Below are 24,592 nucleotides of genomic sequence, written 5' to 3'. Positions count from 1 at the left end.
ACCGGTGAGATGCCCTCCTAAGGCGAGGCAGCTTTTGATCTGTGAACTAGCAGGTTCACAAATCCCTTCAAGGCAAAGCCCTGCAAAACTCCTGGAATATTTTATGTCTCTTATAGGCCAACACTCTACCATTTAAATTTTTTCAAATTTTTAATTTGAAGAAAAACTATTTAAGTGTGAAGGGAAACACATCTTACCTATGCTTCACAACCAGGAAGGAGCAAAGAGTAGTCCTTGGGGCAGGCACAGAACAGAATACTGCGTCTAGAGAACTCTGCCTCTAGCTGTACACCTTCTAAATGCAAGTCCCCTCTGCAGAGGCAAATACCATATGGGTTTTTAGCAAAATCTCAATGGAAACATTTCTTTTGCTTTAATTTTTAAAGTTATACACCAGAGTTCAGGATGTGGATAGCAGGGAGCATTCTTCATCCTGTATTGGCAATTTGAAGCTGGAGACACCTTTATATGAGTATCTTTCACCATGGGCTAGTTCCATTTGGAACATTTCAGAAACCCCTCCCTGGTACAGATACACATTCTCTAAATCTTGGGTAAAAATGGACCTTTTCTTTATTTTTAAATATATAATTTCTGAAAATCTCTCTGTAGTAGAAGTTTCATATTTTATCTATTTAGAACAGGATTCATGTACTAGTCTGCTCAGGCTGCCATAACAAAATACCATACACTAGGTAAACAGAAATTTATTTCTCACAGTTCTGGAGGCTGGAAGTATAAGATCAAGGTGCTAGCCAATTATGTTCCTGTGGTGAGGGCCCTCTTCCTGGCTTGCAGATAACCACCTTCTCACTGTGTCCTTGCATGGAAGGAGGAGAGAGAGAAGCATATATCTCACTTCCTCTGCTTATAAGGCCACCAACTTTATTGAATTAAGGCCCCATCCATATGACCTCATTTAACCTTACCTCCTAAAAGCCTTATCTCTAAGCACAGTCGCATTGGGGTTACGGCTTCAACATATAATTCTGGGAGGACAAAATTCAGTCCATAGCACCTCATGTTGAGTAACTGTTCACTGGGGTATAAATCTCCCGTTTAAGGTGATCATAAGAATGACTGGCACTGTCACAGGAAGTACAAACGAGCTTACTTTAGAAAGGACAACTGCGACATCTCAGGAAATGCTAAAAGCACTTTTGTTGTCACACATAGTAAAACTTTATGATATAGCTTCTTTTAAAACTGTGTGGTTTTGAGCACACTCACTTCACCTGTACTACCATACAGACTTTGAAAACCAATATCCACCCAGCCCTCACCTCTCTATTCTCTGAAGTCCAAAACTAAAGCAATCAAGAGTTTTAAAAACAAACCAAAACACTTTATTTACAAAAGTAAATTTTAACTCTCTTTTATATACCATATAATGTTAATGTTGATAGCAACAGATTCTCTGGAATATTTAAAACACATAGATTTTAAAATACACTGAGGTTTATGTAGCTCATTTTCTCTCAGTTATATTATAAAACTTATAAACATTGCTTTAGTTTTGATGTTTGGTCACATTTTTGCATGGAAGTCATGTCTTAGGGAAGGTTCACTGCCAGGCATGATCACATCACCATTGGCTGTGGATTTCCAAGAAGCAAAGGAGCTAATCTCAGCAAAGCTCGCACGGGCATTTTCAGCTGTTTAAATTTGAAGAGTAGCTCGGCAAAGCTTGTGCTCCCTAAAGAAATGGAAATGAGGGAGAAGGTCACATCTCTAAATAAATTCAGCCATACATCCCCTTTCAAGGAAACTTCAGAACCATAATCATGTTTAGCAGGCTTTCTTCTCTTTGAAACAATTACCCAAGGACAATATTTAAATTATGAATTTCCCTAAGGCATTCTAATACAGTCTGAGTATTCCTTATCCGAAGAGCTTGGAATCACAAGTATTTCAGATTTCAGATTTTGGAATATCTGCATTACCCCTGCTGGTTGAGCATCCCTAATTTGAAAATCTGAAATCTGAAATGCTCCAATGAGCATTTCCTCTGTCATGTTGGCACTCAAACAGTTTCAGACTTTGGAACATTTCAGATTTTGGGTTTTTGGATTAAGGATACTCAAAGAGCTTATCCATCTTAGAAAGTGACTTATAACTGTGTAACTACTAATACTGTTTAGCTAAATATATATATTATTTAAATATAATTAGTAAATGTGTCCTTCCACCTTCAGTTACTATCTGACTGATGTTTTTACTAGTTCTAATACAGGTGACCCTTGGACAATACAGGTTTAAACTACACAGGTCCACTTGTATGCAGATTTCTTTTTTTTTTGAGACAGAGTCTCGCTTGTTGCCCAGGCTAGAGTGAGTGCCGTGGCATCAGCCTAGCTCATAGCAACCTCAAACTCCTGGGCTCAAGCAATCCTTCTGCCTCAGCCTCCCAAGTAGCTGGGACTACAGGCATGCACCGCCATGCCCGGCTAATTTTATTTATATATATATTAGTTGGCCAATTAATTTCTTTCTATTTATAGGAGAGACGGGGTCTTGCTCTTGCTCAGGCTGGCTTCGAACTCCTGACCTTGAGCAATCCGCCCGCCTCGGCCTCCCAGAGTGCTGGGATTACAGGCTTGAGCCACTGCGCCCGGCCCAGATTTCTTAAATAATAGTTACACCAAGTTTGCCTACCTCTCCTGCATCCCCTCCCACCTCCTCATTTCTGCCACCCCTGACACACCAAGACCAACCTCTCTTCTTCCTACCTATTCAATATGAAGACAATGATGAAGACCTTTACAAAGATCCATTTCTACTTATGATTAGTTAATATATTCTCTCTTATGATTTTCTTAATAACATTTTCTTTTCTCTAGCTTATTGTAAGAATACAGTATATAATATATGTAACATATAAAATATATATTAATTGACTATGTTATCAGTAAGGCTTCTGATCAACAGCAGGTTATTAGTGGTTAAGTTTTGGGGAGTCAAAAGTTATATGTGAATTTTCAACTATGAGGGGGTCAGATCCCCTAAGCCCCTAAAATGTAAGGCTCAACTGTACTTTATTTTTTTTTATTTTTTTTTTTTTTTGAGACAGAGTCTCACTTTGTTGTCCAGGCTAGAGTGAGTGCCGTGGCGTCAGCCTAGCTCACAGCAACCTCAAACTCCTGGGCTTGAGTGATCCTTCTGCCTCAGCCTCCCGAGTAGCTGGGACTACAGGCATGCGCCACCATGCCCGGCTAATTTTTTATATATATATCAGTTGGCCAATTAAATTCTTTCTATTTATAGTAGAGACGGGGTCTCGCTCTTGCTCAGGCTGGTTTTGAACTCCTGACCTTGAGCAATCCGCCCGCCTCGGCCTCCCAAGAGCTAGGATTACAGGCGTGAGCCACAGCGCCCGGCCTCAACTGTACTTTAATTGCTAATCTAAGAACCAATACTTTATCTTAAAAAAGAACATAGGCTGAAAATGAGTAACAGAGAAGTTGAACTAATGAGTCTTCCTCTAAGAAGCAATGATTCTCAACCTTGGTCCCACAGAGATTATAATGTAATCATCTAGAGTTTTAAGTATAACAATATTTAAAAAATATTTTTCAAAAACAAATCTTGCATATTTACTCATGGAGTTACCATTCCAATGGTTTTCATTCCTTTATGTAGACCCACATTTCCATCTGATATTACTTTCCTTCTGCCTGATGGACTTACTGTAACATTTCCAGTAGAGTAAGTGATGTATTCTTTCATTTTTTTTTTTTTTTTTTTTAGCCCGCCATTGTTGCCTATCTTTCATTTTTTGTGTGTCTGAAAAGGCTTTATTTCATGGTCATTTATGAAAGACATTTCTGCTGGGTATTAAATTCTAACTGGACAATTTGTTTTCTTTGAGTCCTTTACAGACATTACTTCACTAACTCCTCACTTCGAGAAATATGCTGTCACTCTTATTTTTGTTTCTTCTTTGTAACATGTCTTTTTCTTCTGGCTGCTTTTAAGACTTAATCACTGGTTTTGGGCAATTTGGTTTTGATATACCTTGCTGTTTCATGGGCTTGTAGTTCACTGAGCTTGGATCTATGGGTTTATAGTTTTCAATAAATTTGGAAAATTTTCCAGCTGTTAGTTCTTCAAATATTTTTTTCTGTCCCATCTCTATCCTCTTCAGGGACTCCAATTACATATAAATTAGGCATTTTAAGTTAACTTTACTTTTAATGCTGTTCCTTTTTTAAAAAAAACTCCTTTTCTTTCTGCATTTAATTTTGGATAGTTTTGCTGCTATATCTTCAAGCTCACTAATTTTTTATTTTGCAATGTCTACTCTGCCCTCATCCCAGTGTATTTTTCATCTAAAACATTGTAGTTTTTCTCTTTAAAAGTTCTATTAGAGTCTTTTTATATCTTCTATCTCTTATAATTTTTTGAAATTTGAAATAATTGTAACTATTTTAATGTTCTTGTCTGCTATATCCGTGCCAGTTTGGGGTCAGTTATAATTGATTTTTCATTTCATTATTACATCATATTTTGTGTCTTTGTAATTGGCATACCATGTAATGTTTTTAGTGTGTGTAAGACATTGTCAATTTCACTGTATTGGGTACTGGATATTTTTGTACTTCTGTATTACTGAGCTTGCTCTAGGATATAAATTACTTGAAAACAGTTTGATCCTTTTGAGTTAAGCTTTAAGATTTGTTACATGGGTCCAGAACTTTATTTAGGGCTAATTACTTCCCATAACATAGGTAAGACCTTGCTAAGTACTTTACCTAGGCCCCTTGAGTTATTAAGTTATAGGAACAGCCACTGTTCCTGCCTGGCCATGTGAACAATTAACAACATGCCTCTACCAGGGGTCCTCAAACTTTTTAAACAGGGGGCCAGTTCACTGTCCCCGAGACCACTGGAGGGCCGTTGGAGAGTGCGGCACACATTCCACACATGCGCACTGTGGGCCCAGGACAAGTCGGCTGCTAAGCATGACAGGCAGCCATGGCAAAAACACCCGGAGGGCCGGATAAATGTCCTCGGCGGGCCGCATGTGGCTGGCGGGCAGTAGTTTGAGGACCCCTGCATCCATTTGGACAGCTCTTCCTTTAGCCTCAGATAATTTCTTCACACACATGTGTTGACTGGTAAATATGCCTGTAATGCTTCAGAAACCTCTGTAGATGTCTGGCATTTTCTCTGTCTGTAGCTCTCTCCTCTCTGGTACTCCATCTTATAAACTTCAACTCCCTTGGTCTATACTCTCAGCTCTATCTCTTCAACTCTGGAAGGCTCTGCTTCCCTCCCCCTCCCTGACAATCTGGAAACTCTCTCAAGGCAGTACGCTGTGGCCATCATAGGGTTGGCTTATCTCATTTGTTTCTCATCCCTCAGAAATCACTGTTCTTAGTTGCTTGACATACAATATCTCAAAACCATTGGTTCATACGTATCCTCAGTATTTTTGGCTTCAAGAAGGAGAGCAAATCAGGTCCCTGGTACTCTATCCTGGCTTGGAAAAAAGTCTATACTTTAAAATGGTCTCCTTGTATTTTTAGTACTTCAACTATTATTAATATGTGACGAGGTATAGTTTTCTTTGTATTTATCCTGCTTGGATTCACTGTGGGTTGATATCCACCATCCATTTTTCAAAATTCTTCGCTTCTGTCTCTTCAAATATTACATCTATCTCATTTTCTCTCTCCTCTTATTCTATGATTCCAGTTACATGCATGTTTGATTTTTTTCACATGTTCCACATGTCTCATATGCTTTTCTATATTTTCCATCCATTTTTCTCTCTGTGCTTCGATCTGTTTACTTTCTACACACCTGTCTTCCAGTTCACATTTCTGCTAATATGCAAATAATCCATATATTGAAGACTTAATTTCACTTATCACATTTTCCAGTTCTAGAATTTCCATTTAACTTTTTTTTTTATTGATTCCAGGTTTCTCATGAAATTTTCCATCTTTCCCTCTACTTTCTTGGAAACATTAGTCATAGTTAAATCCCAGTCTGATTAACTCCAATATCTACATCACATATAGATCTATTTCTATTACCTGTGTTTTGCTTATTATATCTTATCATTTTTGATTCAACACTGAATACTATATGTTAAAAATTACAGAAACTCTAGATGTTTTCTTTCTCCTGTGAAGATTACATTTTCTTCTATCAGGCATATAGAATACAAACAGTTCTCCTCAATTCTGCTCTACGCTAATTTTAGACCTGGTCTGCTTCAGTTTTACCTTTGCTCATAGGGCCTGGTCCTGCTATTATTTCACCTAAATACTTGGGATGCTTACCAGAGCCACTTCTCCTTAACAGGCCATGAACTCTACCCTTTGTCTCCTTGGCACTATGCTGCTGCCATTTTGCTCACAGTTTTAGCCTTATGGCTTCTACTAGATCTCTTGAAGTCTAATCCTATGTATACACAGATTAAAAACTGATAAATGCCTCATGGGATAAGTGCATCCAGGTTTTTATTATTCCTATTGTTCTCCCCTATCTAGGATTTGCTCCTCAGGGCTCCTGTAATCATAAACACAATCTCTGGCTTCTTAGCCCAGTAGCACTGTTGCTTTTTGCTGTGAGTATATACTTCTTATGCTGTTAACTGGCAAATGCCTTTGGAGGGAAAGCCAGGGTAAATAAGGAGTTCTCCCCATTCTACTTCTCTTCTGTTAAAGAATGTTGCTCCTAGATTAAATCCTGCCAGCATGGTTGCTACTAATTCCTTTAAATATGTATTTTGTCTAGCTTCTATATTTGTTTTTGTGGAAGAAATCAGTCCAATACAAGCAATTCCATCTTGGCCGTAAGTCTCTAGATAGTGTGCTTTTTTCTGAGGTTTTTAAAACAGCAATAAACCAGTAATGTCATAAAACTTCACAAGTTTAAATGATTAAACAATTTTCACCCTTCTCAAAAAATTTTTTTTACTCTCAATAAAGGGGCAGGAACTTAAAAGTGATGTAAATAAGTAAGGTGCTTAGACTTCATTACATTTTATTATTCAGCTTATTGGATAAACTTAGTAACTGTTTCCATATTCTGAAAAATAAAGTTAGGTACTTAACACTATTAACTTTTTAAACTCTCCATTATGAGAAAGTTCAAACCCTTAGAAAATTAAGTACCTGTTAATTATAAAGCTTTATAATAAGATTATATGTAATTTAAAAAAACAAACTGAAAGCCCAGAAAATAAAGAAAATTTACTTAAATTAAAAAATCAATTAATAGAGAATAATATGAACATTTAGTTTATGAGTACAGACTGGTATCTGGGGCTCTTGTGAAGAAGCATCCATCCTTTTCTGGATATAAATGAAAGTTTATTTCTGTGTAAGGTTGATAGGTTTCTTTTTCCCCCACCAGAAAAATTCTTAACAATGACATTGAAACACAATGAAGATGAAAGTCAAACTAGAGAAAGTAATTAGAAACTCTTCCTACCAAGAAACTAAAAACAGAAATGGGTCAGTAATAGAGGTAGTAAAAAGAGGAGTTAGATATGTAATTACCTTCCAGTCCTACTGCCAGCAGGTGCCTTGGAGCCGGCACCGAGTGGTAGACAAGGAAGCAGGCCAGCATGCTCAGCTGAGATTCCTCAAAGGGCTGCCCACTGAGGTAGGCATGCACGCACATATCGCCCCCAGCTACGAGAGAAACACAAATGGAACTGAGAGGCACAAGAAAAGATATTTTTCTTACTTTTTCATCAAGAACTTATTCAACACTGAGCATATACCAGGCAGGTCCTATTGAGGCTATTGTGGTAAACCAGACTGAGTGCCTGTGACTGTCACTGTAGTGTTTACAGTGCCGTGGGGGTGAGAGATATTACACAAATAATGACACAAACAAATGCACAATTACAAATTGTGATGAGTGCTATAAGGTGTAGTGGTCACTGCTGTCTCTCTGAAACATTCATTCTGCCACCCATTTGTATACACATACAAATGTTATGTATAACATTTGTGGGAACTGACTTCAGCTCTGGGACTAGATACTGATTAGTCTTGGCCAGAGGTTCTGAAAGTCTAACATGTATCAGAATCACATGGAGGGCCTGTTAAAACACAGACAGGTGGGCCCCACCACAAGAGTTTCAGCAGGTCTGGGGGGGAGGCAGAAAAACTGCATTTGTAACAAGTTCCCAGGTAATGCTGCTGCTGCTGCTGTTCCAGGAACCACACTTTGAGAACCACTGGTCTTGGGCAATCAAGGCAATCCCATTCCCCTGACAAAGTGATCAGTCCAGGGATAGGCAGACCTAAGCCGTTTGTTCAGTAAGAGACATTCTTCACCACACAGATGGACCGAGGAATATGCATGAGATGCAAATTGAGCCAGAGATATAAGGAGATGCTTGATGAAATGCTTGCTAGAGGCTTCAGGGAAAGAAATTTCCTCATTCTTATGACAAAGCTCCTAGAAGCAACTCTATTCTTCCTCTGCTGAGCTTAAGGTGAAGAACTGTTATAGCCGTTTTATTACCATGAGAAAAAAAGCACTCTGAGGATAAAGTCATGGCACAGAATGTAACTGATGAACTGGAGAGAAATGGAGTTGAAGCCACTGGAGTAAGATGACCCCTAAGCCTGCCTTACCTGTGGACTTCCATAATATAAGCTTATTTGTGTCCTTATTGTTTAAGGACAGGTTAAGACAGGCCTTCTGTTACTTGCAGAAAAGTGCATTTTGATACAGAAAGAAAAGTTGGTTGACAGACAGCACAAGCAAGTGCACATGCTAAACATGGCAGGAAAGGTAGCTGAGGTAGTGGTTGGAGAGCCTATGAAGAGGGGCATTTAAATTAAGGCTACAAGGATGAATATGAGCTGGGCAGGTGAAGAATGAAAGAAAATAGCACATTCCATGGCTTCATGGTGAAAAGGAACTCAGTGCTTCTGGAAAACAGAAGGGGCTGGGATGGCTGAAGTGGAGTTTGTGGAGAGCAAGTGGTGTAATGAGAGGCTGTAGAGGGAAACAGGAGCTTCATGCAGACACCTGTAAAGCTTTTTTTCACAACTGAATTGGAAACCTTTCAAAAGTTTTCAGCAAGAGCGTTAACCCAGTTTATTTTTTTTTTTTTTTTGAGATAGAGAGTAGAGTGCCGTGGTATCAGCCTGGCTCACAGCAATCTCAAACTCCTGGGCTCAAGCAATTCTTCTGCCTCAGCCTCCCAAGTAGCTGGGACTACAGGCATGCGCCACCATGCCCGGCTAATTTTTTCTATATATTTTTAGTTGGCCAATTAATTTCTTTCTATTTATAGTAGAGACAGGGTCTCGCTCTTGCTCAGACTGGTTTCAAACTCCTGACCTTGAGCAATCCACTGCCTCAGCCTCCCAGAGTGCTAGGATTACAGGCGTGAGCTACCGTGCCCAATCCCCAGTTTATTCTTTAAAAGACCATTCTGTCAGTTGATGTGAGATGGTTAGAAGGGAGATGAGAATAAAAACAAGCAGACTTTTAGGAGGCTTAAGTGATTTAGACATGAAATAATAGTTTTGTTCTAGGTAGAAGTAGTAAAATTTGGACATATTCAAGAACTATTACTGTGTTAGGACTGAAAGAGTTGGGTAATGGATTAACTAGTGCAGAGGAGGGAAAAAGGAAGGAGAGGAAGGAGCAAGGATGACTCCCAGAAGGGTTAGTGAAGGAATGACAGTGCAACAGTGGCGAATACTAAGAAATGGTCAAAGAGGTTAAAAATAAAATTGGGAAAGTGTGCTATCAGAGAAGAGAGGTCCATTTTAAGAAGAAAGAAGTAGTTAAAAGCCTCAGTGTTACAGAGATAGAGAAGAAAACTATTGAGTCCACTGAACACAACAATGTAGATGTCAGTCTACAGGGAGGTAGAAATGCTGAGGTCTGGGGGAGGCAGCAGACAGACAGATTAAGGGTGGCAAGAAGAGATTCTTCTTCGAATAATTTATCAAGAAAAAGAGCACAGTGGATCATACTTTCCCTATACCTTTCTCCTGTCTACTAGCTTGTTTCACTGATTTTCCCTATGGTTTTTGTTTTCAATTTCATTGATTTCTGCCTTAATGCTTGCTTTGGGTTTGCTTTGCTTTTCTTTTTCTAGTTTCTTGAGGTAAGAACTCACATTATTGATTTGAGACCGTTCCTCTTTTATATTGTAGGCATTTAGTGCTATAAATTTCCTTTGCCACATTGCTTTAGCAGGAAGATTTATGGTACCTGATTTCAAATTTGACTCTAAACCTACAGTAATGAAGGCAGTGTGGCACTGGCACAAGGATAGACAAATAGATCAATGATACAGAACTGACTTAGGAACAGACTCACACTTCCACAGTCAAATGATTTTCAACAAAGGCCCTAAAGCAATTCAATGAAAAAGAAATGTAAGAAATACCTTTTCCACAAATAGTCCTGGAACAACTGCATAGCTTTATATGTATGTATGTATATGTGTGTGTATAAAAGAACTTTAACTCCTACCTCATACCACATAAAAAATTAAGATGAATCACAAATTATAAAACCTAAAGCTATAAAGCTTTTTAAAAGAAAACATAAAAAATAATCTTCATGACCTAAGGTAGGAAAGATTTCTTAGATAGCAACAACCACAAGGGAAAACAAGCTGATAAATTAGACTTCATCAAAACCTAAAACTTCTGTTCATCAAAAACATCCTTAAGAAAATAAATAAGCAAGGCAAAGAGTAGGACAAAATATTTACAAAATATATCTGACAAAGGTATGGCTAGAACATGTAAAAATTCCTACAACTCAACAATTAAAACAAAAACAATTTAAATAATAAAAAGTTTAAAGAAGCACTTCACAATGAGTATATGAATAGCCAATCGACACATGAAAAAGTAGTTAATTAACATCATTCGTCATCAAAGAAATGTAAACTAAAGCTACAATGAGATACCTACATATTCTCTAGACTGTCTAAAAGTAAAGACTGACAATGCCAAAAATGGCACTGCATCCCACTGCCAGTGGGAAAGTAAAATGGCATGATTTGGACTAAGTGTAGCCATGGGTGAAGATACAGATGATACAAGGATGGCAGAATGTTGATAACTACTGAAACTCAATTATGGGGCTTATTATAGTACTTTATTTACTTTGTATCGACTATAAATTTTCCATAATAAAATATTACAAAGTTAATAAAATCTTTTTAAGTTCTTAAGCTCAAAACCCACTTCCTTTGCCCAAGATCATAATTTAACTGACGAGATATACACAAAACATCAGACAGTATGATAGATAAATCTGCTGCATTTTCATATTTAATGTGTATAAGTTACAGTATTAGTGAGTCACCCTAAAAGTCTACATATGCACTTGTGATTTTTACTGACACAGAAATATGAACATTTTCCAATGCTGATATGTAGGTCCTCACATCTTCACTTAATTTATTGTTTTCTACCCCTAAGCCAACTGCTAGTGCTTGTAAGAGAGAAGACCATATATTTAAGAGTTTCTAAAAGGTAACAGTTCTTCACTAGAAAATAAACACACTTTTTTGATAAATCAAATTGGCAAATCAAATTTGGTGGAGGTTCAGAGCAATACTCGAAACCACCAATGCCCTAAAGAGCAACAAGACAATTCAGGGGACTGTTTTAGAGAATGCTCCAGTCACTGTTAAAGTTCCCTTACATTATATGAAATTTGCAAATGAGAGAATCTACAAAGATTTAAGGACGTATTTGTTGTCAATAGCCAAGGTCTACTATAAGTAATCAAATGGTAAACTGAATAAAAACAAAACATCAAAACCTATGAAATAACTTACATATTTCCCCCAAAATGAGAATAAAATGACTATCAAAAAATCATGTATTGGCTGGGCCCAGTGGCTCACGCCTGTAATCCTAGCACTCTGGGAGGCAGATTGCTCGAGATCAGGAGTTCGAAACCAGCCTGAGCAAGAGCATCCCGTTTCTACTATAAATACAAAGAAATTAATTGGCCAACTAATATATATATATAAAAAATTAGCCAGGCATGGTGGCGCATGCCTGTAGTCCCAGCTATTCGGAAGGCTGAGGCAGCAGGACTGCTTGAGCCCAGGAATTTGAGGTTGCTGTGAACTAGGCTGACGCCATGGCACTCACTCTAGCCTGGGGAACAAAGTGAGACTCTGTCTCAAAAAAAAAAAAAATCATGTATGTTTGTTGTTGTTGTTGTTGTTTTTAAAGATATAGGGTCTCACTCTGTTGCCCAGAATGGAGTGCAGTGGTGTAATCACAGCTCACTGCATACTCAAACTCCTGGGCTCAAGCAATCCCTGTCTTAGCCTTCTGAGTAGCTAGGACTACAGGCACATGCCAGCACACCCTGCTAATTTTTCTTTTTCTTTTTTTAAAATTTTTTAGAGATGGCATCTGGCTATGTTGCCCAAGCTGGTGTCAAACTCCTGGCCTCAAGCAATCCTCCTATCTCAGCCTCTTGGGTTGCTGAAATTATAGGCATGAGCTATTGCATCCAGCATAAAAAGTTTTAAAACTACATGATTTTTTGAATCCCAGGAGGAAATAATAGAGTGAATGCAGCTATTTATAAATATATATCATTGAGAGTTTGAAACTGCTGCTCTCCACATACCTCCCTCACAATATGGTTTATAACCTGAATTTTTCAGAAATGTATTTCCTACTATTAAAAGGTGGATAGTTTTTAAATGAATTATACCCATACTCTTAGGTTCTATTGATTACTAATAGGTGTAAAGAATCAAGTAAGACTCGTTACTATTGATATTACTAGGTTAGTATTTACTCAAAGCAGGTGGCTGTCATATTTATTGGAAGCATTTGAATAAACTGAAAAGCATGAAAAGATCAAGGAATTGACTGCTAAAAATCAATTTCAGGCCTTTATAACACATAAGATACATTTTCATATATCAAAAGGCCCCAACATTTGCTTCATGAGTCAGAATCACCTCTACACATTGTTATGATTAACTTTACAATTTCCTAACAATTACAAGTCAGTACTTCTGGTATAAAGCCACCATTACGTGATGTCCCAGGTTCTCATTGACTGAATCACGGAGCAGGCTTGAAAAGCACTCACTCAATAAGCACCATCAAGTTCTAAGTGGACATGGGGTGGAGGTACAAAAATGGCTGCTGGCCTCAGGCAGGTGACAGGCCACACCCCTAAGAAACAGAAGACAGAGACACTGAAAAGGAAACATGATCTGATGCTGGAAAGAGAAAACAAGGTCCTAAGTGTCAAATGGTACTAAAAATGCTATGTTCTCTGCATGGTTTATAAAGCAGGGTTAAGTGTATTTTTAAAAGGAGTTGAAGTAGATAATCAGAGTCTAATTCACGTAACTGGAAATATTAAATCTATAGCCATGTGGCTTATACTCAAATTTATCTTATTAATGAAAAAAATGTTAAAACAGAAAAGCCTGAGCCCAGTGTATCTTAAAAGCACACAAGCATAGTACTATTATTACCTTGTAGCCACTGGTCCAGGGTATTATCAATAGTGCACTTCACAACAGGTAGGAATTCAGAGTTCATAAAGAGCCCTCGCTTGGGGTGGTTCTGCAGTCGCTCCTGATGGCTTCGGGAGCTGAAAAACTCTAACACCAACTTTATCTGCCAAAGTTCAGAAGTCTCAGACATTTCCCTTCTTCCAAGTCTTCTTATAACCTGGAAGAGGAAAAGGAATAGCAATTCATTTAGCGAAAGAGAGAAGTGCTCTGTCTCTTCCTCCAAGCTGTATACTAGAGTATTTCTTAAATGTGGCTCAAAAGATCAATAAAGAGTGGTGGGAGGATCCATTCTATGTTTTGATGCAGTCTGCCCCACAGAGGAGCCTTCTTTCTCCAATATAGCCTCCAGGTGAGCAGCTTGCAGGTAAAAGTGATGAAGCCAAAAGAGCTCATTCGTCGCTCAAAAGCTCCAAATACCCAAGACCCAATAGGTCTACAGCCAGTCATCTCTGGAAAACTCAGATGGGGTACAATGACATGGCAGGGATCAGGCTAGGGATCCCAGGGAGCAGAAGGCAAGAACAATACTAGTAATACTGCTCTTGAGACCCATCTACAAAGTCACCATAGCTGCAACCAGAGATGTTCTACAAAAGGTAGGGGTTCACAGAGTAAAAGAGGAGACATAGTCTCAGCCAGCAAATGAAAAACAACTCATGCTTGGCTGCTGCACAGAGAGAGTGTAAGAAACAGTGCTGGCATGGATACCATAAATTCCTACTGTCCGGTAAAAAAAGGGTCAATTCCAAACAATAAGAACATTGTGGACCTGCTTGGTTATATTGGAATTTGGCTTTTAAGTAATCGTGTTACTTAACACAGCGTGGATTTTAGGTTTGAAGGAATTATCCCCTGCCTAAATGTATATGCCTACTCAACTTTCCAGTAGACTATTTTACTATTAGAGATTATTTCTTTGGTTTTAGTCATTGAGTCTCAAAAGCCCATCTGTGAACTTGTTATATTCACTTGAAGAACTGTTTAAAACTATAGATTCTGGGTATCATTCCAGAAATTTTGATTCAGTAGATGTGCAATGGAATTTAAGGATCTGTATTTTTAAAATTTCCCAAATTTTAGCCAGGTTAGAAAATTACTGACTTAGCTTAACTATAATTTTAGATCTGAAAGGTATGATACTATTAAAAAGTTATATGTATTACTAATAACCTAAAGTGAATAAATTGGCTTGATCCTTTAAGAAAGCTGTTAAGCATTAATTTCTGCATTATTCCTTTTAAGTTCTTTTAAAAGAGTAATAACAAGTGAAATTTTAAAATGAACTCCAACTCCCTAAATCACTGAATACTAATTCTGTAACCTTGTGCAGGCTTAATCACGTAGGTATAATTTCATAGCACTGCCATCATCCACACACTATTCGTTCATTAACTGCTTCTTTGAAATCTCTTCCACAAAGAGGCTTTGCCAGGAGAAAGGCAAGGGAACACACAAGGATACAAGAGGAGAGAGGGAAGGATGCTCTCTTCCTCTCCTAGCCAGGGGACAAGGAGAGAAGGGGAGAATGGGAACCCTTGAAGGAAGACAGCCCCCTAGGGGACACGCCTGTAATCATAAAGTCCAAGCTTCTTGGATATATAGAGAACTTTCAACTCTGACAAGGTTTCCTTTTTGTTAATTTCTAAAAGCAAACAAGAAACTAAAAGGAAGGACACTAAGGAACTTTATAACACTCATCAGTAGGTTACTTGAAATTAAGTCTTGTCAAAATTGGAATAGGTTTCTAGAACCATACCTGATCCATTGCTATATATGCAGGCAACATCTCTGGGGTCTCCTGAGTAACACATTCATAGAGTACTGAAGAAAATAGATCCAGGATTTCCTGTTTCTGTAGAAAATCAGAAGCTTTTTGTAACACATCAAAGTATACTCCAAAATCAATTTAAGAAACAACTGTATAGCACTATCATGGCCCATTCACAAGCTCTACAGTGAATGATATAAAAGTAAACAGCAATCTCTTTTAAAAATCATAGTGCATATAACATTAAACATCAATAAAAAAACAATCAAAATTTAGTTCCAAGAGACAGTTAAGAATAGTAAGTGCTGTGGAAGGAGAGGAATGGATCAAAGTAGGGTAAAATGAAAAGATAGAACATCCCAGAGATACGCCTTGGGTTGGGCTGGGAAGAGCAGGATCCAGACAGGAAACACAGTATCAACAAAGATGCAGGAAATAACACTGACCAGAACAAGTTTGAGGAAAGCAGAAGATTCAAGTCTATTATAATCCCACTTTTAGAAATGAGGAAACTACATGACAACAGGCTATCAATCCCAGATCATCAAATTCCTACATCCCATCTTTCCTTGTCTGCATGGTAGACTAAATCAAAATTCTGCTAGGCACCCTTAGAATCCTGAAGACAGTAGTTGTATGAACAACAAAAAGAAGAGTTATAATATGCAGAGGAAACAAAATTAACAAAATTACATAAGAATGGTGGTAAATACTGAAAAAATAAATCAGTACAAGAATGGGCATCATTCTTGTACACGATAGAAATTATCATCTATTAAAACTAATATCCTGGCCGGGCGCTGTGGCTCACGCCTGTAATCCTAGCTCTTGGGAGGCCGAGGCGGGCGGATTGCTCAAGGTCAGGAGTTCAAAACCAGCCTGAGCAAGAGCGAGACCCCGTCTCTACTATAAACAGAAAGAAATTAATTGGCCAACTGATATATATATAAAAAAAAATTAGCCGGGCATAGTGGCGCATGCCTGTAGTCCCAGCTACTCGGGAGGCTGAGGCAGAAGGATCACTCGAGCCCAGGAGTTTGAGGTTGCTGTGAGCTAGGCCGACGCCACGGCACTCACTCTAGCCTGGACAACAAAGTGAGACTCTGTCTCAAAAAAAAAAAAAAAAAAAAAAAAACTAATATCCTTCAGCCATATCTCAGGATTCAAAAAAAAAAAAAAAAAAAACTAATATCCTAGAAATTTTAAGTTGTTTTTTTAATCAAGGTAGGAAGTTACTGATTTTAATAGACTATGGAAAATATGTAGCCAAGCAAAACTCATTCAATGTAACTGAGGCGTGGCATGTCATCAATATCAAAGATAGATATGGATATTACAGATGTTTTTGGTGGTCCACAGAAGTAATAAAAAATTTTAGTCTTGGAGCTCAGCAAACCATATGATATATACCTGACCCATGTTCACAGTTGGCTTGCAGAAATATTCAGCAAATGACAGAAGTGCTGGATCAGAAGTGAAAGCTGAAATTGTTTCTGGCTAAAAGAACAAACAACAACAATGTAAGTAAAATAATAAAAGACTATTTTCCTCACTGATCAAATTATAATGCATGCAATTCTAAGAATGCCACCACCTCTTTGTCACACAATATTCCCATAAAACTCAAGATGGTATAAACTTGCTTGAGATTCACCAGCCTGTTCTGCTAAGAAGTTACAAGAAGTTTTTTGCACAAGTTAACATGAGCTTCTGATTTATCAAAAGGCCAATAATAGACAGGTCGTCTATTTTACACAATTCACCCAAAAAAGGCTTTCCCTCTCCTTCACTGACTAAAAAACTTACTAGAAACTAGAATTATTACTGAAAAGGAAAAAGAAGTAGCACTGAACAAGCCAGTCATAAAAAGACAAATACTCTATGAATCTACATAGATGAGGTACTTAGTGTAATCAAAATCAGAGACAGAAAACAGATCGCTGGTTGGCAGGGACCATTAAACAGTAACTCCCCACATCCCCACATACCCCATTTAATGGGTGGAGAGTTTCAAGTCTACAAGATGAAGTAGTTCTGGAAATGGATGATAGCAATGATTGCACAACAATGTGAATGTATTTAATATCACTGAACTGTACACTTAAAAATGGTTAAGATAATAAATTTTATTATGTGTATTTTACCATAATTTTTAAAAACTGGAAAAAAAAACAGAATAGCACTCAAGGTTTAAGACTGAAAATGGAATATGCTGGTATTTTCCATTGAGGTTTATATTTTATTTCTGAACTCCCAGCATACAGGGAATTGACACATTTCTTAATTTTTATATACTTTCCTATTCAAACTCAAGTCTAAACTTTTATCTTCTTTATAAGTTGGATTAGAATCTCTGAGAAAGGTTCTAATTTTTAGAAGAAGCAATAAGTTAAACTTTGTCCAAAATGTTTCAGAATGGCCGGGCACGGTGGCTCACGCCTATAATCCTAGCACTCTGGAAGGCCAAAGCAGGCGGATTGCTTGAGGTCAGGTGTTTGAAACCAGCCTGAGCAAGAGCGAGACCCTGTCTCTACTATAAATACAAAGAAATTAATTGGCCAACTAATATATATAGAAAAAATTAGCCGAGCATGGTGGCGCATGCCTGTAGTCCCAGCTACTCAGGAGGCTGAGGCAGCAAGATTGCTTGAGCCCAGGAGTTTGAGGTTGCTGTGAGCTAGGCTGACACCACAGCACTCACTCTAGCCGGGGCAACAAAGCGAGACTCTGTCTCAAAAAAAAAACAAAACAAAATGTTTCAGAAATATTTCACAGACAACCTACTGAACATTGCCAAATAATATTCACTAATGTCAACCCTAGGAACTATTTACATATTTAAACCCTGGGAACTATTATAAAGGCTCAGTCAAAGCAACTGATCCAAAATGAAATGTGAGTCAAATTAAAATAAACTGTATCTTTTTACTTGGAAGAACAAAGAATTCTAACTCAGTCCTCTAGCTGCCACTCAGCTAGTTGACCTGCCACACTTTTGCTATCTTTAATCATCCTTTAGGTTGCTAAATTATGGAACCTATTTCTAGTGTTGGAAACTTATTTGAGTTCTAGAATGTATAACAAAATATGCACTGACCCCACCATAGTAATGAGATTGTTTCATACACTCTTTTATTTTAACTATTTCTTCATTTCAAACACTATTGTGTTGGCAGTCAAGTACTATGCAAATAATAAAGTAAACTAATAAAAGAAGCCTGAATCTGTCATCATTTTATCCTAAGATTTAAGAAACAAATGGTGATTTAAAAATGGAGTTAATAAATGCTAATGTGAAAAACTTTTTCTATTTTTACTATAAATTATGGAAATCTTGACTGATTTGAAGATTTATAGGTAAATTAAATTTTTTATAGTGTCAAAATTTATTGTGACTGTCCTTGCCACTAAATGTAAATATTACTTAGGGTACTAGCAGATTATCCACATTTTATTATGGCATCAAATAAAACAGCAAACAAAGCCTAGGTCAATTAGTCTTTACATTCTGCAGTGATAAAAGAGGAAGCAGATCCACCTTTACAATCTACAGCGATAAGAGAGGAAGCTAGCTGGTGGAATTTGGAACTATTTCTTTTCATCATTCAGTCTGTAACAAGCAATACTACCTTGAAAGCCCGAGCTTCAGAGTTTCTGTTAGCAACAGTCTGTGCCAACAAACTTTGCCACCCCATTGGATCTTCTTTATAGGAGAGCTGACCTGCTCTGAGTTTAACATATAAAACTCCATCCTTGGAAAGGATGGATCTGAAATAAAAAAAGAACGAATTTAATATGAGGTATTATTGGCAGTACTTGGCTGGAAACAGTGTTAGAATTCTAATACCATGTTCTCAGGAGATGAAGTTTTTACCACTTTCTACCAAGGTATATGATTATTTATTATGTCTAAACTTAAATCAATCCCTATGAGAAAGACTAAACTAAAGTTCTGCCTTTCTTTGGTGTCTACATTCATGGAACTTGTTAAATGAGAAGACAGTTTGACTTTCTGCTCAAGTATGAGCTTCAAAGGTAATAGTATTTTATCTAACACTCTTTGTATTCCCTGTATCCCCTTAGCATTATTCATAGGACATTGGAAATACTAAATATTAATTGGTTTGCAGCAGAAATCTAAATACAGAACAATACAGAAAACAGATAATATATAAATAATTTGGGAAAATATAAATTAGAACCAAAGTATAAAAACTTTTACATGCTTATTAAACTTTCTGGAAATTTAAAGACTTAATTTACACACTACTTAAGGTATAAAATTATTCATACTCTAAAATAATTACTTGCATATGACTATTTCCACCCAAAAGCAATCTACTATAATCTTGAATTTATGAGAACATTCTAACATTAGAATGGTAAAGAGATGCAACAGAAGATGTGGTCTGACAAACATCAATTGTTATAATAAAGTTCCTTTTGAGGACATATATATCAGCCTATTTTCTTAAACTAAATATTATATTATTATACCAACAGACAAATCCAATATTATCCTAAGTTAAGTCAGTTCAAATTTTTCAATGAATTAATATAAATACTTAGGGTTTGATTTCTAAATTAAAACTTTCACTTTCTAATACAAACCCTGTTTCAAACATGTAGACTATTTAATACCTACTGTACATGTTGTCTTGGATGAGATTAAAGGGTGACAAATCACATCTGGATAATATTCTATAATTTATATCTTCCCATATACTTCTATTCACTTCCTAAAAGGTAAATCTGAGAAATTCAATATACTTACTTCAAGTGTTGCATTCCCTTGCTTAAATCTATCAGCAGTTCCCAGTATCTTGGGCCTTTAACTTTAATCTGGCAAGATAAATGTAAACACAGTCAACCCAAAGCTGAAAAAAGTGCTAGTTTGACAAGCTGAAACCCATGCTTCTCTGAAGAAATAATAACTGAGCTGGAAAGAGACATTGAGAGGTTAACAGGCTCCATTTCCAGACAAAAACATGTATGTGAATCAAGTTCTGAGGCCATCTATCAGTAACAATCCCTAAGACAAGACCTTCTCTATTCTTAAATGACTATTTGTCCTGCTGTTGCTTTCTTGTTTTAAAACATGGCAAAAACAGACACTTTTATGTAGCTATCTTTAATGCTATGTTGCTCTGTTTAAATTTATCCCTTGGAGAGATCTTCCTAAGTCACACCTAACTTACCTGCTTTAACAGGTGGAGTTCTGGAAGAATGGTAGGAGCCATCAATTCTTCTTTGGTTTGTTCATACCACTGAGTGCCCTTTACAAATGTAAAAGCACAGCCATAGTTCATGAGGCAGTCAGCAGAAAAGACAAAGAAGAAACATCCCGCTCTACACCTCCCTCTTCCTCACAGTTTATACAGAGACTGTTCAATGGCATAAAATCTTCTCTGATACTCAAATTTCAAGGGACTGAAGTGTAAATTCCTTTACAGAGCATGCATCGCTTCCCACCACTTCAAGCCTTGCTCTTCACAGGCCAGCAGTTCTGAAGTGCTGCACTTCCAATGCCCCTGGAGTGTTGTACCTACTGTCTTCTCTACTGGGAATAAGCCCCACTCAGCTGGCAAGTCTTAGCCCAAACACTGTCCACTGTGACAAGCCTCCCCTAACCCCACAGCTGAAAAGGGCACTTCTCTTCTGCTCCCTCTGTGTTCCACACATACCTTATCACACTCTATCTCACTGCATCCATTCCTGGCTCCCCAATAGATAGAATTTCCTTCAGGAATAGGACAGTGTCATCTTGTTTTTATACCTCAGTTTGATACATAGTAAGTACTTAATAATTTGCTGAATGAAGGAAGGATATATGACTTCTAATCTATTTGTGTACCTAAATGAACGCTCTCTGATCAAACATACAACTTTGGGTTTTAACTAAGCTAGAAATAGTTCCAACTCAGTTTTTTAGAACACTACTATCGGCCACATGACATTAACGGGGACATTTTCAAACTATAAGCTCTAAGGACAAAAGAGCAGTTGATGATCCCTGAAAGACTATACCCATAGAATATAAATGAGCATGAATGGCCTGGCAGAAGGTACAACAATTTTGGAAGCTTCGATTTTTATGACAGTTCAACTCATTACGGTCACCTTTTACTGGACAATACTGAAATTTTATGACCTGCAGAGACGGATGAGTGGGTAATAAAATTACAAATAAATTACAGGGAGAAAGAGTTACCTTGTAGGTAACTTCTAAGAGAGCATAGCAGGGCATGTTTGTGTCCACATCCACAGGCACTAGAAGCCTTGGTTCTGCAGCTAGCACGTAGAGATGCCGGAGAGCCTGGAGATGATACCTGGTCACAGAAAAGATGGAGAGGCGGTAACAAACAGGTACAACAGCATGAGCTCTGCAATGTGCTGCTGCCTACAAGCTGATAGAGGACAGAGCTGGAGTATATCTTCAAACGAACAGCAATCTTAAACATAGATGATGAGATCCAATTTAAAAGTAATGGAGAAACTCTCTTTAAAAAACTATACATAAGTGATCCTTTTTATTCCTTTTTTTCTTTTTTTTTTAGAGATAAGGTCTCTTGCTCTGTCACTCAGGCTGGAGTGCAGTTGTGTAATCATAGCTCACTACAGCCTCAAATTCCTACGCTCAAGTGATCCTCCTGCCTCAGCCTCCCAAGCAGCTGGGACTACAGGTACACACCACCATACCTGGGTAGTTTTATGATTATTATTATTTTGTAGAGACAAGGTGTCGCTACATTGCTCAGACTGGTCTTGAACTCCTGGCCTCAAGTGATCCTTCTGCTCTGGCCTCCCTAAGTGCTGGGATTATAATAGGTGTGAGCCACCAAACCCAGCCCATAAGTGATCCTTTACTCAAGAATTTTTTACTTGAGTTTTCATAGTTAGGAGGCTTTATAGGGAAATAAAAACTGTCAAAACATGAAAATATTTACTAATGAAATGACTACTTATAAAAGCAGTACCAAGCTGGGCACTTGGGCAACAGAGTGGGACCCTGTCTCTATCCCACCCCCCCCAAAAGCAATCCCTTTCAAATATCCCTTTCTGTTCAGCATAAGCACCTCTTTTTACCTTCTCAGGGATTTACTTCTAGTTTTTTTTCCTTAAAGTGGGGGGCAGGGGAAAAAGGATGCCAGGTTTCCTCAGATAGCAAAGCTCTTCTACATATATGTATTTACGCACAAATGCACATACACACACACCCTTGAAATATAGTACATCAAAAATTTATGGGTAAGATTATGACAATATTTTTCTATATGTGCTTTTGAGTTTTCCAAAAATATTTTAATATTTTTAAATTTATATTTCAGAATATAAATAAAAAAGTTTTTATATTTTATGATCCCATAAAAGAGGGATAAAATGAGACTTCGATTTTTTAAAAAACTATAGACAATAAATTCCCTTTTCCCATCTAATCTACTCATTCATGCAAATCTATTAAAAATGAAATCTATAAAGGTCAGAAAAAACTGATATTTATCAATTACATAAAGATTCTTATCACCAGATTGCTCTGTTTATAATACCTAAAACAACTAACACTATGGTCAGCAATATGAGTGCTACTCTCCCTTCTTCCCTAAACAATAACTGGCTTTAACAACTCAAAAAATGTTTCCTAAATGGCAGGCACAAGACCACATGACAGAGTTGTATTAATTTAACAATAATAGGCCACATGTGATAGCTCATGCCTATAATCCTAGCACTCTGGGAGGCTGAGGCAAGATGATTGCTTGAGGTCAGGAGTTCAAGACCAGTCTCAGCAAGAGCGAGACCCCCATCTCTACTAAAAATAGAAAGAAAATTAGTCAGGCAACTAAAAATAGAAAAAAAACACATTAGCCAGGCATGGTGGCAGATGCCTGTAGTCCCAGCTACTCAGGAGGCTGAGGCAGGAGGATCACTTGATCCCAGGAGTTTGAGGTTGCTGTGAGCTCAGCTGATGCCACTGCCCTCTAGCCCAGGCAACAGAGCAAGACGCTGTCTCAAAAAAAAAAAAAAATTAGCCAGGCGTGGTGGCATGCTCCTATAGTCCTAGCTACTCAGGAAGCTGAGGTAGGAGGATTGCTTGAGCCTAGGAGTTTGAGGTTACAGTCAGCCATACATGTGATGAGGCCACTACACTCCAGACTGGACAACAGAGCGAGTCCTTGCCTTAAAAAAAAAAATTTAACAATAATATTCTTATGCTCCATCTATCCATCATAGTTTGGATTTCAGATCAGACTACTCACATGAAACAGATATTACACTATAGTTTAAAATATTACACTATAGTTTACATGATGAGTGCCCCTGACCCTCATTCTGGGCAGACAATACCAGGTACCTTCAGGTGAGCATAGTGGTCATCTGAGCTGTCACTGAGCTATAAGAAGCTATTTGTTTCCCTTCCCCCATATGCAAGAGAGATCTCCTATATCTCAAACTTCTACAGAAACTTAACTGTTGGTGGTTCCCTGTATTCCAAAATGCTGAGCTTTTGAATTATTTTATTGTTTTGACATGGTTTGAGGTTCTACTGCTCACTGCCACTTACGATTATCTCCAATTTTTGCTGCATTTTGCTTTTCTTGTCCCTTCTATGTCATTGATAAAACATTTCTCAGCACTTATGTAAAAGGGGAAAAAAGGAATTCACATGAACATAGCCAGTAAATGAGATAAATTTTTCTCTTGGAATTAAGCAATTGTAGCACAAAAGATACCGTCTTGACCTTCCCTTGGCAACTATCCTTTGTTTGATGAATTTTCCCCTAAAGACAATTTTGTTTGGCCTATTTCTAGGTTTAGAGCAGTTCTATAGATCTGAGGATGGTGGAATATGGGTCAGTCAACAGATGTCCAAAGTTCTCTTCTGGTCTAACACTTTGTAAGAGAAACTTCTTAAAAGATTTAGCCATGAAGATAACTAAGTTCAAGAATAGAACAATACTAATTTGGAAATAAGTCCATGAAATTATAACACAACCAAATTATCCCCTTAGAGAACTGAAGAAATAGCACAGGGAAGACAGAATCACTAGACTTACCGGTTGTCAGTGCTGTGAGCTGGGAAGTGTGGGTAAAGGGCACAGAGAAGAGCAGCAATGGAAGAGTTTGATGTGCTCAAAGAGTACCTGCAAAACAAATTTGGTAGGGAAAGATGTATTAATTGCACTGAGCATACTTTCAAGACATTCTTGAGAATTAGGAAATTGGGGTATTATGGCAAGGCATACTGAGGAGATGCCCTCATAAATACAAGTGTGCCAATGCTGTAAATGTTTCACTTTTTAGTTAAT

General features: G+C 37.6%; 1 protein-coding gene across 2 annotated transcripts in view; it reads right to left on the bottom strand.

The window, feature by feature from the left end:
• Nucleotides 1-1,440: 1,440 nt before the first annotated feature.
• The window catches only part of ANAPC1 (anaphase promoting complex subunit 1), a 100,402-nt gene continuing 77,250 nt past the window's right edge, over nt 1,441-24,592 (bottom strand). The window contains exons 39-48 of one of the 2 annotated variants that reach the window (XM_012742806.2): nt 24,341-24,427; nt 21,496-21,613; nt 20,483-20,560; nt 20,059-20,126; nt 18,914-19,052; nt 16,695-16,781; nt 15,273-15,368; nt 13,475-13,673; nt 7,515-7,649; nt 1,441-1,696 (exon numbers count right to left, since the gene is read on the bottom strand). In XM_012742806.2, the coding sequence (XP_012598260.1) occupies nt 1,581-1,696; nt 7,515-7,649; nt 13,475-13,673; nt 15,273-15,368; nt 16,695-16,781; nt 18,914-19,052; nt 20,059-20,126; nt 20,483-20,560; nt 21,496-21,613; nt 24,341-24,427 (1,123 nt within the window). In that variant the 3' untranslated portion in view covers nt 1,441-1,580. Of the gene's footprint in view, nt 1,697-7,514; nt 7,650-9,995; nt 13,167-13,474; nt 13,674-15,272; nt 15,369-16,694; nt 16,782-18,913; nt 19,053-20,058; nt 20,127-20,482; nt 20,561-21,495; nt 21,614-24,340; nt 24,428-24,592 lie in introns of those variants that run through there. The other variant, XM_012742807.2, reaches the window with a different exon arrangement.

The sequence above is a fragment of the Microcebus murinus genome, chromosome 3 (assembly GCF_040939455.1).
Source record: "Microcebus murinus isolate Inina chromosome 3, M.murinus_Inina_mat1.0, whole genome shotgun sequence".
Classification (NCBI taxonomy): Eukaryota; Metazoa; Chordata; class Mammalia; order Primates; family Cheirogaleidae; genus Microcebus; species Microcebus murinus.
This window is presented reverse-complemented; position numbering and strand designations above follow the sequence as displayed.